Raw genomic sequence first — 16,135 nt, forward strand, 5'->3', positions numbered from 1 at the left:
GGCATAGAACCAATTCTAAACTTATCATGAAATGATTAATTCTATCGCCCATCATCTATAAAGACAAGACCAAGCCATGAAGACAATGAGATCTCCAAGAGAAACAAAAGTGTCTTGAAAACACTCCATTGGAGCCAATAATAAAATCTCCCTGTATACCCTAATATTTTTGTATAGGAATCATGAAATATTGAAAAATATGTATCCTTAAACATCCCATTTAAAGTACTCAGAAGTGAATCAAATCTAGTTGAGCCAATGAGTGATTCAGCTCCATATTTATTCTTGTTGGGTTCACTCCATCACAGAAAGTTGAGGTTTGTAGAAAGATCATTGAACTTGATGATTAAGTGGTTATTGGTGATCTTTGAATAAATAGGGTTTTTAAGTTGAATTTTATTTTTAGCTCCAAATTCCTATACCTCATACCATACAGAAGATAAGAATTACAAATCTCATTACAATATATACACTATATTACAATATATACATATAAGAAAGGGAAAGGGCCAAAAAGGAAGGTATATAGTATATAGTATGTTTACATCATGAATCTTTTGGAACCGTGGCAGGTCACTGTGAGGTGAAGTTTCCTTAGATCAATATATAAAAAACATTAATTGCTTATGAAATGTCAAAGCAATCATGCCAAATATTGGGATACAAACACATCAATGAAATGGACTTTTCCTTCAGGGACCTAATAGCATAATAGAGAAAATAACACAACCTTGATGGGCCAGCAAAGGAAGTAATAATTATAAGTAAAGTCAGAAAGATGATCAGTGGAATAAAAGACTGCTGATCTATGTGATCTTTCCAGAAGCAATGGTGGTTATAATCAAGTTACAACTTGATTATAGTTCTTGGAGCAAGAGAGTACAAGAATATTTACTAGGCTTATTCTCTGGAGGTCTAGTTTGGGGAATGAGGTAGAACATGAGGATACATGCTCTATAATTCAAATTCATTTTCTCTTTTAAAATACCATTTTTTAAAAGAAAAAGGCAATTCAATTGTTTGTACAGCTTTTATACTATTTTCATTGTAGTCATTCATCAAGTATAATACAGATTACAGATTCAGTTAGAAAGCAATCTTAAGAGACCATTTTAATGAACTTCCCTCACTTTAGAGGAATAAACTGAGATCTCAGTAGAGAGGTTAAGTAACTAGTTAAACATCACAGACCAAGGAATCAAGATTCAAATCCATAGCCTCTGATTCTTACTTCATTATATCTGGTTACCTCTTAAGTTTTTAGTTTAATCTATCATTTACCCTTTCAAGAAGAGTGCTGAAGAAGGGCAGTTTTTCATTAAACAGTTTTAAAATCTTAGAACTAGAAAGAATCAATAATCAACCACAACTACAGAAAACACATGATAAAACATGCTACTCTATCATATTGTCTGACAAAAAGACAACAGGACGAAGGGTACAGCTCAAGATAAAAATGTGTTTTAAGGAGTAAGAGTGGTGGGAAGTTTTGAGAAAACTACATATACACCTTCTCTGCCATTCATGAATGTTTTGTTTGAGGTTACATGTTACAAATCTCTCCCCAACTGAAGGGAAATTTTTAATTAAAAAATGTAAAATTCTTGTGCTTACTGACTGCATTACAGGAACAAAAGGAAAAATTGAGGAAGGGAAGCTGTGCCCAAGTGCCACCACAGCAATATCCTTTCTGCCTACCCTTTCCATTCGATTAAATAAACCCTATGTTGCTAATTACAGGGTCTCTCTGAGTGTCTTGTTTAATTCCAATTTTAAGCTGGAAACCACCAAACTAACAAAGTTGGTAACTCCCACAGTCAACCAGTCAGTGACAGAACTAAGAATGGAACTCAGACCTGCTAATTCTTATAGGGTACAGGATTTTTTTCCTTTCTGCTAGCAGAACATTTTTAATTATTTGTTTTTGTTACTATTTCAAATTTTTATTCTGTTCACTCAAACTTCTTTCTTTAGGTTGCCTATTAGCTTCCCAGAAGAATTTTTGGAACATGAAAGAAACAAATTTTTAAAATTTGAAAAGTTAAAAAAAAGAAATTACAAAAGAAAATGAATCAAGGCCCCATGGTAATACAACCACAAAGATATTGCCACCGCGATAGTAGAAGGCACCAGTATAATTAATCATTTGGTTTCTAAAAATTCTCAATTATCCAATTCAATTATTTCCTCATTTTTCTTTGCTAATTTTTAAATACCATCTCTGTGGTTTTTGCCCTATTGAGTTCTTTACAAACAAGCATTATGAATCAGCAAAGTAAAAATTTTAATACTTCTGGTCACTTGATTTTCTGAGATTAATAATCTAATTTTCTCTTCAATACTGCCTTTTATACATGAAAGAAGAGTTCCTTCTAGGTTTCCCAAGCAATTCCTTTCTCTTAAATAAATTCTTCCTTACCTTAGAAGGTAAGAAACATTTATTAAGCTCTCACAACATGCCAAATACTACACTATTAAGCAAAAAAAGAAAAAAAAAATTTTTTTTTCTTCAAGGAACTTGCATTCTAAAGGAGAAAACTAGAAAAGAGCTAGGGGCAAGTAAAGGAAACCCAACTGGGCCTAGTGGCAAAATCCTTAGTCAAAAGCTATCCCTGAAATCTAAGAGGGTAGGACAGACCAACTGGTTTCTTACCTTTGTTTTTTTGGGAGTTGGGATGTTCCAAAAGGGTTATTGCAACTTTTTAAGCTTAAAACTGCCCTAAGTCTTTTGGGACATTCTGTACATAAGCATTTAAGCCAACTAACCTCCCTAAAATTCAAGTTTCCAATATCTATGAAATGATTAAGTTAAACTTGGACAATCTTGAGAGTCCTTTAAAGAATCATCTCCTACAAATACTAACCTCTTAACTTACAAAGCATTACTAGTTCCTGAAGGGCAATAAAGAGGACAAAAAAAGAATAAAAATTCTACTGGCATTATTAGTATGGACTTAACAAGAGTAAGGCATTGGGAATACAAGTGGAAAAAGATGAATTTCTAGTCCTCAAGGACTGATAGTTTTTTATTTTTTATTTTTTTGTTGTTGTGGATTTGTTTTTTGTTGGGGTGGGGAGGGGAATAAATTAAGAGCATAAAAATGAATAAGGTACAAAATGGCAATTCCTATTCCTATCAAAGTAGGCTATGGCATATCACTTATTAAGTGAATTCTCAAAAATTTTACTGAAGACTCATGGAAGTTTTGTACAGTTTTTAATGAAATAGCAAAACAGTTTATAGGTAACTCTACTTCTATCATTCCTTAAGTACTGTTTATCATGCACATAGAATGCCACTGTTAAGTCACAGTAGGAATACTTTGAGGCGTAGTAAAAATACCTTTAAAGACAAGGAAACTTCTGATTACATAATTCCAATTTTTTTAAATAAATATTAAAACAACACTAAAAAGTCTTTATCATTAGAGATTTTCTGTTCACTTGATATAAAGCTGTCCTGACAATTCTTAAGAAAATTTCAAATTGCAAATATTTTAAGTGAATTATATAATCCTTTTGGGGATAGGGGGATCCATAGAGAATGAGGCAATTGGGTTAAGTGACTTGCTCAAAGTCACACAGCTATTAAGTGTGAAGTGTCTGGGACAACATTTGAATTCAGGTCTTCTGACTTCCCTTCTATCCACTTTGACATCTAGCTGTCCTCAAAGCATATAATTCTTAAAAAAAAAAAAATAAAGCAGTACAAAAACTTCTAGTGTCTAAGTACAGAATGTCAACATAGAAACATAATTGGTATTCAATTATCTGAATAAAAGTTCATAAAGTTTGATAATATTGCACCTAAAATATTTTATAACAATTTGTTTCTCACAAATCTTCTTACACCTTTTCTAACTTATATTGATTAATACTAAAATATTGCACATCATATAAATTCTACAATTTTTCATGGGAAATTTTCATTCTACATCTCTACATGCACTAAAAGACCTGGCTATAAGGCTAGCTATGAAGGTTTACACTGCAAAATAACCAGATGAGATCCTTTTAATAGTATTTATTCAAGAAATATTACATGGAAACTGATGTAACTTATTTTTTTAAGCAGCACTTCATTTTCTCCTGCCTAGGATCTCCCGATGTACACGGGGAGGGAGAGAACCGTTCCAAAGTTTGAAAAACCAACCCTATTTAATATTTATTTTTGGGCATTGATCACAGTGATAATCTTAAGAAACATTTTACAGAATGTCGAGAGATATCAGAGAATTTATTAAGCAAGACTACTTGAAGAAAGGGAATAGGGAAGAATCAATCTATTTAATAGTCTTTAACATTTGGGAAATTATTGCATCAAAAAAATCTACTTTTCTTTTAAAAGGCAGGTTAGTGACATTTTATAGATTTTCTATTGATTTACCAATTAATGATTTAATTCTGGTTCTTTGGGGCTAGGGAGTTATTTGAAAGGCTGCACATTAACAAAATTAAAAAAAAAAAACAAAACTAATCAAATCTGGTTATTACGGATAAAGAAAGAGCTCTTTTATTATAGGTTCAATATCAAGACCTTCCCCCGATTCAGAATGGGTTGAGAGAGAAATTGAAAATTTAAGTTCAAGTAGAATTTAATCAATATTTCATTTTTGTACAGATGTTTAATCAAACCTCACTTCTTCAAAATATTCTCAGTTGTTATACCTTAAAATCCCCTTCAAATAAAGTTAACATTAATTCCCTACAATTTTATTTATTCTCATAACTTGGCTAAAGTACCTCCAAGAAAATAATCAAAACAGCTGAAATTCTTCACATTGTTCACACTTTAAAGTATTTACATTGGGCAGTTACAATCATTCAATTCCAGGGTTACAATAATTACTAGGAACAGAGGAGATGCGGAAGGTAGAAACACCAATAATGTTTTTGAGTAAATAAAAATAACAATGAGGGCTTAAAAACACAGATTCCTCAAAATTGCTGCAAAATTTTGATTTTTCGGGGGAGAGGAGAGAGACTAGAGTATAAAATGAGTAAGGTACAAAATGTCTGCCAATTTGAAACTGAAGAAAATGTTTCCCAGCTCTCAGCTCCCCCAGATTGTGATAATTTTCCCAATCTATGGTATAAATTTCTTTACTTGAAAAGATAACAAGCAGTAAAAGAGCAGCAATCTTACCATGTAGCAATTGTGGTAGAGCAAAGAAAACAATAAAACAAAATAGTAAGCCTTTCAGAAATCCAACTACAGTAATACATAATACAGATATTACACCACTACACATAATTTAGGAGCTCAATAATTTGCATCACAAAAGGTTTCATTTACCATTTACCAAAGGATTTAAAGAGTTCCATTCTTTAAGAAGTAATCTCCAAAGTGCACAATTTGCTTGGGGTATAATCAACTTCAGAATTGGAAGGTAAGACTGGGAGGGACTGGTAGGAGTCACTGTCAGCATCAATCAGATATAAATTGATAGCACAAAGTAATCCATACTTTTAAGACCCAGGACTAGCTAGGACTAGGGAAATGGGGTAAAATTCCCATTCCTAATCCGAATAGCTAGTATTGTCGGAGTGAATAATTACTGAGACCCTGAGTTAGAGCTAGATTTTGCCATTTAACTACCCTACCCTTCTATAACTTTGGGCAAGTCAATTAATTTCTTTGGTCCTCAATTTCCTCAAAATTGGATTAGATGACCTTTAATGTCCTTTCCAATTCTAAATCTATGGAGCTATAAAATGAAATTATAATTTAAAGTGCTTTTATTAGTCTTTAAGGAAAGGTTGAATGACCATTTGATGACCATTCATAAAGAAGATTCTTATTCAACTATGGGTTAACTAATCTCCAAAACTTAAATGCTGTGATACTTTGCAATGTTTCCTGTATCCCAGCTTTACATAAAAACAATCATTTATGAGAACTGATAATGAATTATACCTCTAGATTTAACATGCCGAATGAGATATTTTTGGACATGGACAATGTTGGAATGTCTGCTTAACTATGCACTTGTGCAACTTCTTTTCCTTTTCAAGTTGGGAGAAAGAAAACAAATGCTTAATTGAAATTTTAAATTAAATGAAAAAGAAAAACCCCTAACTCAAATGGTTTTTCCTCTTGAGAAAAACTGAAATAGGGCAAAGAAAAGATGTTATTAAAGAGAGTAATAATATCTGAGACTTTAATATATGTGTGTATATATAGATTATTGTATGTGTGTATACATACAAATGTTAAAACCTCAATGAGGGTTTGGCTCATAAGATATGGAAGGTTAATCACAAATAGAAATTAGTAGATTAGCCAGACAGGAATTGAAAATTAATTAAATGTGATGTCATGAGAAATCTTGTTTCACTATAATTTGATCTGTAGGGCCCACTAAGACGATGACTTATTCTTAACCCAATACAGCTTGTTTACCATGCACAAAAATACATCTGATGAAACAGTAACTTTTGTAACTTCATGAGTTTTAAAATAATTGCTGGCTTCTCTTCAAAAGTATGGCCGATTTTGATCACAAACAAAATGGGAGGTACTGAAGTGAATATTGTCAGAATTTGAAGACTCTTAAGATCCCTGAAGTCAGGGGCTCTTACTCTATTTAATCATTACAGCTCTTTCACAGCTTGCCCAGAACTTCCGAAGCACTTAATAACCACTCACAGTTGTCAATTGTTATGTGATTTACAGCAAGATTCTTGACCTAGCAAATGAGAAGTTAATATTCATACTAGCCTACTTTGGAGTTGTAAAATTATGCACTTTGAAAAGCTTGAAACTCCATGTAAATATCAATTGTTAATAATTATTACAAACTGTAAATATAGGTAAACAAAAGTTGAGGTCACCAACCTTGCATATTTTACTGAGCAAGTCATTATACTGTATTATAACAATGCTGTCTTTTTCTCTTCTAACTGCATCAGTGAGACAATAACATAAAAGCATGTCATTATTCAAGAGGGAAGCTGTTTTCAGGGAAAACGGATTGAATATAAGTCAGGAAAAATCATGGGCTTGTCATCTTCCAACTAACTACAACTAGGAGCATTTTACCATTCTTAGTGTAAACTTTTCTAAGTCTAGAGTAAGTTTGAACCATTAGGATCTGCCACTTTTCACTTCTGTAAAGCTTCCACTCTTCTAGCACCTATTCTAGGATATATCAAGTGACTCCTCCACCTCTTTAGCACCTGCTCTAGGATATAGCAAGTGACTAACAGAAAAGTTTACAATTTATTTGTAATACAGTTAACTTAATTCTTTTTCCATATCAACTACAGTTTAGGTTGAGTGGGTACCAAACTGGGTGGAGATGGCTAGTGCTCAAGTTCACAATGAAAACTATCATAGCCTACAGGCCAGAGTGTCAAGACCCAAAGTAGTTACTTAAAAGTTTTCCTCTTCCTCATAGAGAAGTTCCAATTAAGTATTAAAACATCCTATGGGGCAAAACGGCTTTTGGAAGGAAAACTTCCCCGTTTTAAAGTTGGTGTAAGTGAATTACTTCCAACAAAATGGATTAGCTAACAAAAACACTTCACACTATTTTAAATCGGGAAACAAAAACACCAACTTTTTTCAGTGGGGGAAGGTAGTTAAAACACTCCCACTCCCATTCCCAATCCCAGCCCCCCCCCAAAAAAAAGTTTCAGGTTCGTCAAACTAACTTTTATTCTAAGAAATCACAGATATTTTACACTATTATTACAATGTTCCTATTTACGGTCTTAACACAGTACCTCGTGAGTAATTAAGCGCTTAATAAATGTTTGCTCCCTAGACTTCTGACCTCATAGAGAGAGCACTTTGTTTTGCAATTCCTTAAAAAGCACTTATCTATTTACGTCAGTGTTTATGGAAAAAACGACCACCCAGTGCAGCAAGATCTTTTCCTTTTGGATAGTGTCAATTAAGGGGGGGGAAGGGGGAAGAAATTCCACCGTTGAGAAAAAAATGTTATTTCCTAAGAAAAGAAAAGAATCCCCATTTGCACTTTTTAGTCGTGATCATGCAGCGAGCAATCAGCCTTGGAATCAGGTCCCTCTGTCCCGGGACGACGCGGCCCACTAAGCTGGCGAAGTTTCCGAGCGTACACAAGCACTCCCATTCACTCTGACAGGTCTTCCCGAAAGCCACAGTAATGCATGCCCCGAGGTGGAATACCGAAGCGTAGTAAGAAGCGCGAGGCTGCCCGGACAGCCGGGCTCTAATGACACGCGGACACACATACATGCAGACAGACACACACACACACACACGCACGTAAACACCACGCTCCACCTACACTTAACGGGGGGTGGGGGAATTAAACAGTGGTATGTGTTGAATCTCCTCCGCCTCCCCAGCTCGCCCCCCGCAGGAGGATGCGCCTGAGCCTAGGAAATAGAAACATTTTCCTTTCCCGCGCGGGCCTCCATAGTATCATTATTGTTATTATTTACAAAGGAGCCAACCCCGAGGCCAGCCCCTCCCTCCGACCGAGGTCGAGGCCTCCGGACCGAACCACCCCACCTCAGGCCTCTCAGCTCCGCTCCCCTCATCACTCCCACCCCCACCCCCAGAACACGGTCTTCCCTGCCCCGCCCAGGTCCAGGCCCAAGCCAGCCCCAGGCCCCGGAACTCACGCTCTCATGATCCCACCGCACGTTGCTGCGCTTCTCGTCCGGGGCCAAGTTCCTGTCCCGGCCCATTAACTCATCCAACAACTGCGCGGCCGAAATCATGATGCTACTCAACGGGCGGCTGCTTCCACAGCCTCGGGATTCAGAGAAGAAACCCCTCCAGCGACACCGACGACGACGGCTATGCCGACGCCGTCCCTCGCTCCCCGCTGCTCTCCGGCAACAGGGACCGCGGCAGCCGCTGAAGAGGAGATGAGTCAAAATGGCGGCAGCGGCGCGAACAGCTTCCCGGCGTGCCTTGCGCGGGCGCCCGCGAGAACGCACCCTGGACTGGTAGCCCCAGCCAATCTCGCGGTCTTCCGCCCTGTGTCTCCTGGGTCTTATAGTCCCAGCGGACCTGCGCGTCAGACTCCTCCTTCTCCAAGGCCCCCACCCCTTTTATCTCCCAACCCTGCCCCGTTCTGTCTTTCCCGGGCCGCTTCCCGCTGTGTCCCTCGTAGCCTTTGCTTCTCCCAACCTTTAGGAAGACCAAAGAAACGTGGAACGTGCTTAATCCTCCCACTTGCTGAATCTTCTTCCAGGTTTAAACCTCGGAATCAGTCACTTTCACAGCTTTCACTAGAGATAGCCTGGTCCAGTATAACTAAGGCTGCGGGTGGCGTGGAAATCCTGATAAACCCACTTGCATGATCTTGGTGAAGTAACTACCTCTCTAAGCCTCAACTTTCCTCATCTGTAAAAAAAACAACAACGGTAAAAAAGGGACTGGACTAGATGTCTGTTTGCCATGCAACGAATAAAGCATTTATTAAATGTTTACTATTTGAGAAGTACTTAATCTTAAAGTAGGGACCACTTCAGGATCCTAGATTTAGATCTGTGAGGAACTAAGTCCAACCCCCTGAGTCTGTTAGCTCTTTCAGAACCGGAAATATCTTTTGACTTTCTTAGTCTCCCCAGCAATTACCTTAATTATTGATTGATTGAAGTGACTTGCCTGGGTTCATACAGTTTGTGTCTTAGGCAGAACTTCAAGTCCAGTTCTCCTTACTCCAATTCCAGGGCTCTGCTTGCATGTCAATCGTTGCTTTGTAATTATTTTGTATAACTTGTGTTATTTTTCTACATGCATGTTGTTTTTTCCAATAAAATATAAGTTCCTTAAGTGCTGGGATTGTTTTGAGTTTTGTCTCTGTACCTGTTAATAAAAACCGTTCCTGCCTGGCTTGGAGGACCTCAGCTGACAGCTAATTCAACTGCTTTGTTTTACAGATGAGAAAACATGGCAAGACTTTAATAAAAATTTGTTCAAAGTGTACCTGAAAAAAAGAAGTAACTGAAGGGAGCAACAGCATGGACATAGTGTATAATGATCTAGCCATGGCCTTGATTCAAATCCTCCCACTTACATAGTTTATGTAACTGATTAAATAGGATGTGAGGTTCCAGTTTCTCCTCTCCAATCTATCCTTTCCATAGCTGTCAAAATAATCTTCCTAAAGTACACCTTGACTATATTACTCAAGTTCAAAAATTTCCATGGTCTTTAAAAAAATTTTTTTTGCTTCAAGGATAAAATTTAATCTCCTTATCCTGATATTTCAGTCCCCACATTCTGGCTTCAACTTATCTCTCTCCAAGTTTCACATCGTGTGCTCTATGATCTAGCTAAACCTAACTACTAGATTCTTCCAAACATGTTTCTACCGAGAGTGAATTGAGCTTGGAATGCTCTCCATCTTAATGTTCACCAAAGGTGGATGACCAGCTCTCACCTCCAAGAAGCTGTAGCACACACAACAGTAACAGTCCTGTAAAACTGTTTTGACCCACAGGCTAAAGCAGGTTGAGGGTAACCAACAGGCCTCACATCCATCAGGAAGTTAGAGGGATGCATGTAAAGATTTTAGCCAGTGGAATGGGCTGATGAGAACCATTTGTTCCAACAGCCATAATGGGGGCTTTGTGGATCACTTAACTGGGGTCATCAAACTATGGCCCTGCAGATGTGGCAGCTGAGGACGTTTATCCTCCTCACCCAGGGCTATGAAGTTTCTTTATTTAAAGGCCCACAAAACAAAGTTTTTGTTTTTACTATAATCCGGCTCTCCAACAGTCTGAGGGACAGTGAACTGGCCCCCTATTTAAAAAGTTTGAGGAACCCTGACTTAGATCTTGATCAGACATCAAAGATCCTTCTGTCACCCACTCCATCCAGGGTCATTGATAGTCCTCCTGATTTGTCTTGTCACGGGGATTTTGATGAGGAGGAGGTAAATTTTGTATCATGGAAAGCTTCACTTTTAAGGGAGCTTAAGCTTCACTTTTGGGGAAAGTTAAATCTGAGGACTTTTGGAATCCTTACAAAGTGCTAATTTAGCATGGTACTTAGCAAATCCTCTAGTTCATTAAATTATTTAAATACTCATTGGAGTTCACATGTTTGGGAAATTTCAGGGTTTAGTAGGAGATATCTGAATTCACACCTCCCTTAATCCCTCCCTCAGAGGGGAGGAGTAAACCTTTGGGAGATGATATATAAGAAGCGGACTCAGTCGGGGATTCAGCTGAAAAGATTGAGAGGGTAGCGTCAAGTAAGTTCAGGAGAAGCCCTCTCTCTCCCAGATTCACTTCATCTCACACCACTGTGGTGGCTGGGCTCCTACACTTCCCCCACTGAGACCAAGCTGGTCTGAAAGATTCTCCAGAAAGCTAGCCGAGCCCCAAGTGAAGGAGACGAGATCCATTCTATCTTCCACCTTTGTGCTGGCTGGAGGCAGAAGAATGCAGAGGCAAAGGACAAGCTGCAAGAACTGAGGAGAGATAGGCCTCTAAAAAAAGCTAACCGGGCTATATTGAAGGACACAATAAAAGATCTGAACTTTTAGCACCTGGCTGCATTTGGGGTGATTATTGATTTTAACTGAAACTAAGGCTGCCTCCAGAAAATCTCCCCAAGAAACCTGCTCTCAGAGAGAATCATTATATTATTTTAAAGAAGAAAAACACCACAGAGGACACTCATTGAATTCTTCCCCTATTATCTCACTACCCATGTATAGATAAATCATCTCCTTGGGCATCAATTTCCTTCTCTGAAAATCAAGCAGATTGAGCAGCAGAGTTGAATCCTGCCTCAAACACACTGAACTCTCTGACCCTGGACATGTCATTTAATCTTTGCTGATCTTATCAGTTTCCTGATGTGAAAAGGTGATTAATGATAGCAGGATTGTTGTAAAGATAAAATAACAGATGTAAACTATTGTGTAAACTTTTAAGTACACTATAAATCTTAGCTTTTATTAAATACATACAAGATGAGAAGGGAGACAACATACCAAAATTTGTGGGATGCAGCCAAAGCAGTTACAAAAGGAAATATAATATATCTAGATGCCTATTTGCATAAAATAGAGAAAGAGAAAATCAATGAATTGGGCTTGCAACTAAAAAAGCTAGAAAAAGAATAACCCCCCCCAAATCAAATACCAAACTTAAAAATAAAAGGAGAGAATAAAATCGAGATGAGAAGGGAAACATCTCCCTTATTTTTTATTTATTATGAATTTATTTGTATTTTATTGTGTATTTGAAATTTTACATACTACTTTATAACTGTAGTCAACTTATATTAGGAGCTAAGTTACATTCAAGAAGCATGGGGTATGTCCTACTTTTGAAAAATTTCAATAGGAAACACAGGAGGGCTTTTCCTCACCTCCAACAAGAGAAAGCTTGCTTTGAGTGCACTAGGGAGCCCCAAGAGAGATTGAAATGAAACCTCTAACACCTAATTTTGTCTTTTCGTGATTCATCTCTTCTCTTCTTTCTTTCTTCACCTCAGAGTACTCTCTGAAGCCTCCTGACCTCAAGATCTCTCTGAAACACCTGAGCACTGGCTCACCTGTGTATTCTGCTCCCTTTGGAGGGGAGAAGCAGCTTTTCTTTGGTTCAGCCTTTTAGTAGATTGATTAGCCAAGGATCTAGATAAGAGTTTTTATATTTATATACACATACATATGCATATCTATACACAAAAGATTTATATGTAAGTGTTGGAATCTTTACAAACTGCTAACTCATTAGAGTTGATAGATTATTGATCTGATCTTACAAGAAGATGTTTTGGGCCAGAACCTGAAACAAGGATACTAAGTAGAACTAACTGATACAATGCTTGTGTTTGCACCTTTACTCATTGGAGTTCACACATTTGGGAAATTTCAGGGTTTAGTATCAACATCTCCTCCTTTCTTTTGTTTTAGAACATAGGGTGGTCATGAACTCCCTGACTTCTCAAGGAGGTGAGAACCCCCCCAAAAAAGGTGATCACGCCTTCCCTGACACCTTAGGAAGGGAGATGAAAACACCAAAGGAAATAGGAAGTCAAATCAGATTAGCAGGTTTCTAAAGGGGCTCACTTGAAACAGGTACACATAAATCCATCAATATGGGCCAGAACTTTGAAACAGATAGACATGGTATACGTAAATCCAGCAATATGGGAGGCATTATACATAATTTACATAAGCACATAGCAATATAACACAGGCTAGTAGTAATGTAACAAATAACAAGAATCAACATGAAAATTTAAGTACTGCAATAGTCTCATCAATGATTTTTCATCTCAAGAAATCCAATGATTCTTGCAATTACATAAAATACATAAGCACATAGCAATATAACACAGGCAAGTAGTAATGTAACAAATAACATGAATCAACCTGAAAATTTACACATCCATAAGTCCTAGAAATAGTCTATAAGGAATCCATTGTCCATTAGTTCATGTGCCAGGAATCTAATAATTCCTGTAAGCTCTGAAGTACTGCAATAGTCTCATCAACAATTTTTCATCTCAAGGAATCCAATGATTCTTGCTGGTTTTTCAAGAACTAAAACAGTTTCATCTTGTGTTAGGAAATCCAATGATTCCTGAAGATTTTAAAAGTCCTTTTAACAGTCTCATTGTCAGCCATGCTCTTTCAGTGTCAGATGCTTCTTAATTCTCTTTTGTTTTGAAGTTTTTCTCTTTTTCTATTTCATCTCAGGAAATCCAATGATTGTTGCTGGTTTTTCAGGAACTGAAAGCTGAAGATTTTAAAGTTCTTTTGACAGCCTCATTGTCAGCCATCTGATTCTTTCTCCACTTGTGGAAATATAAGCAGACCCTCTTCCCCAAGCAGTTAACCTATCTAATTCCCTTCTATTTACCAAATTTGGGATTTCTCCTCATCATCTGGTAATTACACTGGAGCTGTTTGCACTGGACATTGCCTTGTTGTCTTAAAAGGCCTCCCCAACTGCAATCCTGATTGCTTTTCTGTTGGTTGATGACATCAAAGTCCTGAATTTCTAAAGTCTCTCTGGGTATAACCTCAGCTGCTATCATGCCCCACCTGTCCTTTGATACTTTGGAGCTGCGTCCTGCCTCTCATTTCTCTGGGTCATCCTACATTCAGAGGCCCAGTGAAAGCCTCCATTACATTTTGGACATGGGTTTTGGGTTTTCTCTCACCCTGTCTTCTCACTCTATTTTCATATCTACAATGAGCTCTCAAATGTCCAACTTTTCCACACTGAAAACATCGACGAGTTTCTCTAGAATTCCTTTGCCAATAGGTTCAAAGGACAAAACCGCCAATAACTTTAATAATATAGTGGACAAACCCAAAAACACCAGTTTCTGGGATAAGAATGCATTATTTGACAAAAATTGCTGGGAAAATTGGAAATTAGTATGGCACAAACTAGGCATTGACCCACACTTAACACTGTACACCAAGATAAGGTCAAAATGGGTTCATGACCTAGGCATAAAGAATGAGATTATAAATAAATTGGAAGAGCATAGGATAGTTTACCTCTCATACCTGTGGAAGAGGGAGAAATTTATGACCAAAGAAGAACTAGAGAACACTATTGACCACAAAATAGAAAAGTTTGATTATATCAAATTGAAAGGTTTTTGTACAAACAAAACAAATGCAGAAAAGATTAGAAGGGAAACAATAAACTGGGAAAACATTTTTACAATCAAAGGTTCTGATAAAGGCCTCATTTCCAAAATATATAGAGAATTGACTCTAATTTATAAGAAATCAAGCCATTCTCCAATTGATAAATGGTCATGATATGAACAGATAATTCTCAGACAAAGAAATTGAAACTATTTATAGACATATGAAAATATGCTCCAAATCATTATTAATCAGAGAAAGGCAAATTAAGACAACTCTGAGATACCACTACACACCTGTCAGATTGGCTAGAGTGACAGGGAAAGATAATGTGGAATGTTGGAGGGGATGTGGGAAAACAGGGACACTGATACATTGTTGGTGGAACTGTGAACACATCCAGCCATTCTGGAGAGCAATTTGGAACTATGCTCAAAAAGTTATCAAACTGTGCAGACCCTTTGATCCAGCAGTGTTTCTACTGGGCTTATACCCCCAAGAGATACTAAAGAAGGGAAAGAGACCTGTATGTACCAAAATGTTTGTGGCAGCCCTGTTTGTAGTGGCTAGAAGCTGGAAAATGAATGGATGCCCATCAATTGGAGAATGGTTGAGTAAATTGTGGTATATGAATGTTATGGAATATTATTGTTCTGTAAGGAATGACCAGCGGGATGAATACAGAGAGGACTGGCGAGACTTACATGAACTGACGCTAAGTGAAATGAGCAGAACCAGGAGATCATTATATACCTCAGTAATGATACTGTTTGAGGATGTATTCTGATGGAAGTGGATCTCTTTGATAAAGAGAGCTAATTCAGTTTCAGTTGATCAAAGATGGACAGAAGCAGCTACACCCAAAGAAAGAACACTGGGAAATGAATATAAACTGCTTGCATTTTTGTTTTTCTTCCTGGGTTATTTTTACCTTCTGAATTCAATTCTCCCTGTGCAACAAGAAAATTGTTCAGTTCTGCACACATATATTGTATCTAGGATATACTGTAACCTATTCAACATGTAAAGGACTGCTTGCCATCTGGGGGAGAGGATGGAGGAAGGGAGGGGAAAAATCAGAACAGAAGTGAATGCAAGGGATAATGCTGTAAAAAACTACCCTGGCATGGGTTCTATCAATAAAAAGTTATTAAAAAAAAAAAAAAGAATTCCTTTGCCAAGAGGGACTTTGTCTTTCCATGTTCATCATAGTTTGGGCATAATAAGCATTTGTGCCCACTGTGGCACAACGTCTTATGATCTCCTCTAAAGGAACATTTTTGTCTAGCCCCCATATAATTCTCTTGCAAACCTCATTGGCATTTTCCTTAGCCAAATGTCTAGTCATTATTTCTGTTGCTGCATTATCTCCAGTGGTTCTTATTACAGCTGTTTGCAAACGTCCCACAAAATCTGCAAAAGGTTCATTGGGACCTTGCTCTATTTTTGTAAAAGCTTTACTTCCATCTTGCTGTCCAGAGAGAGAATTCCAAGCTTTTATTGCAGCCTTAGAAATTTGCTCATACACTGTTATGGGATAATAAATCTGTTCTGAATTC

At 37.3% G+C, this 16,135-nt stretch overlaps 1 protein-coding gene across 10 annotated transcripts in view; it reads right to left on the reverse strand.

Annotated features, from left to right (window-relative positions):
- Positions 1 to 8,865, reverse strand: part of LUC7L3 (LUC7 like 3 pre-mRNA splicing factor) — a 69,406-nt gene extending 60,541 nt beyond the window's left edge. For 7 of the 10 annotated variants that reach the window (XR_007953264.1, XR_007953262.1, XR_007953261.1 and 4 more), the window contains exon 1: positions 8,614 to 8,865. Coding sequence is in view for 2 of the 10 variants with exons in the window: in XM_051994290.1 (XP_051850250.1) it covers positions 8,614 to 8,712 (99 nt within the window). In the remaining 8 variants the exon portion in view is untranslated. The remainder of the gene's footprint in view (positions 1 to 8,613) is intronic. The other 3 variants (XR_007953267.1, XR_007953266.1, XM_051994291.1) reach the window with 1 other exon arrangement.
- Positions 8,866 to 16,135: the final 7,270 nt, after the last annotated feature.

The sequence above is a fragment of the Antechinus flavipes genome, chromosome 4 (genome assembly GCF_016432865.1).
Source record: "Antechinus flavipes isolate AdamAnt ecotype Samford, QLD, Australia chromosome 4, AdamAnt_v2, whole genome shotgun sequence".
Lineage (NCBI taxonomy): Eukaryota > Metazoa > Chordata > Mammalia > Dasyuromorphia > Dasyuridae > Antechinus > Antechinus flavipes.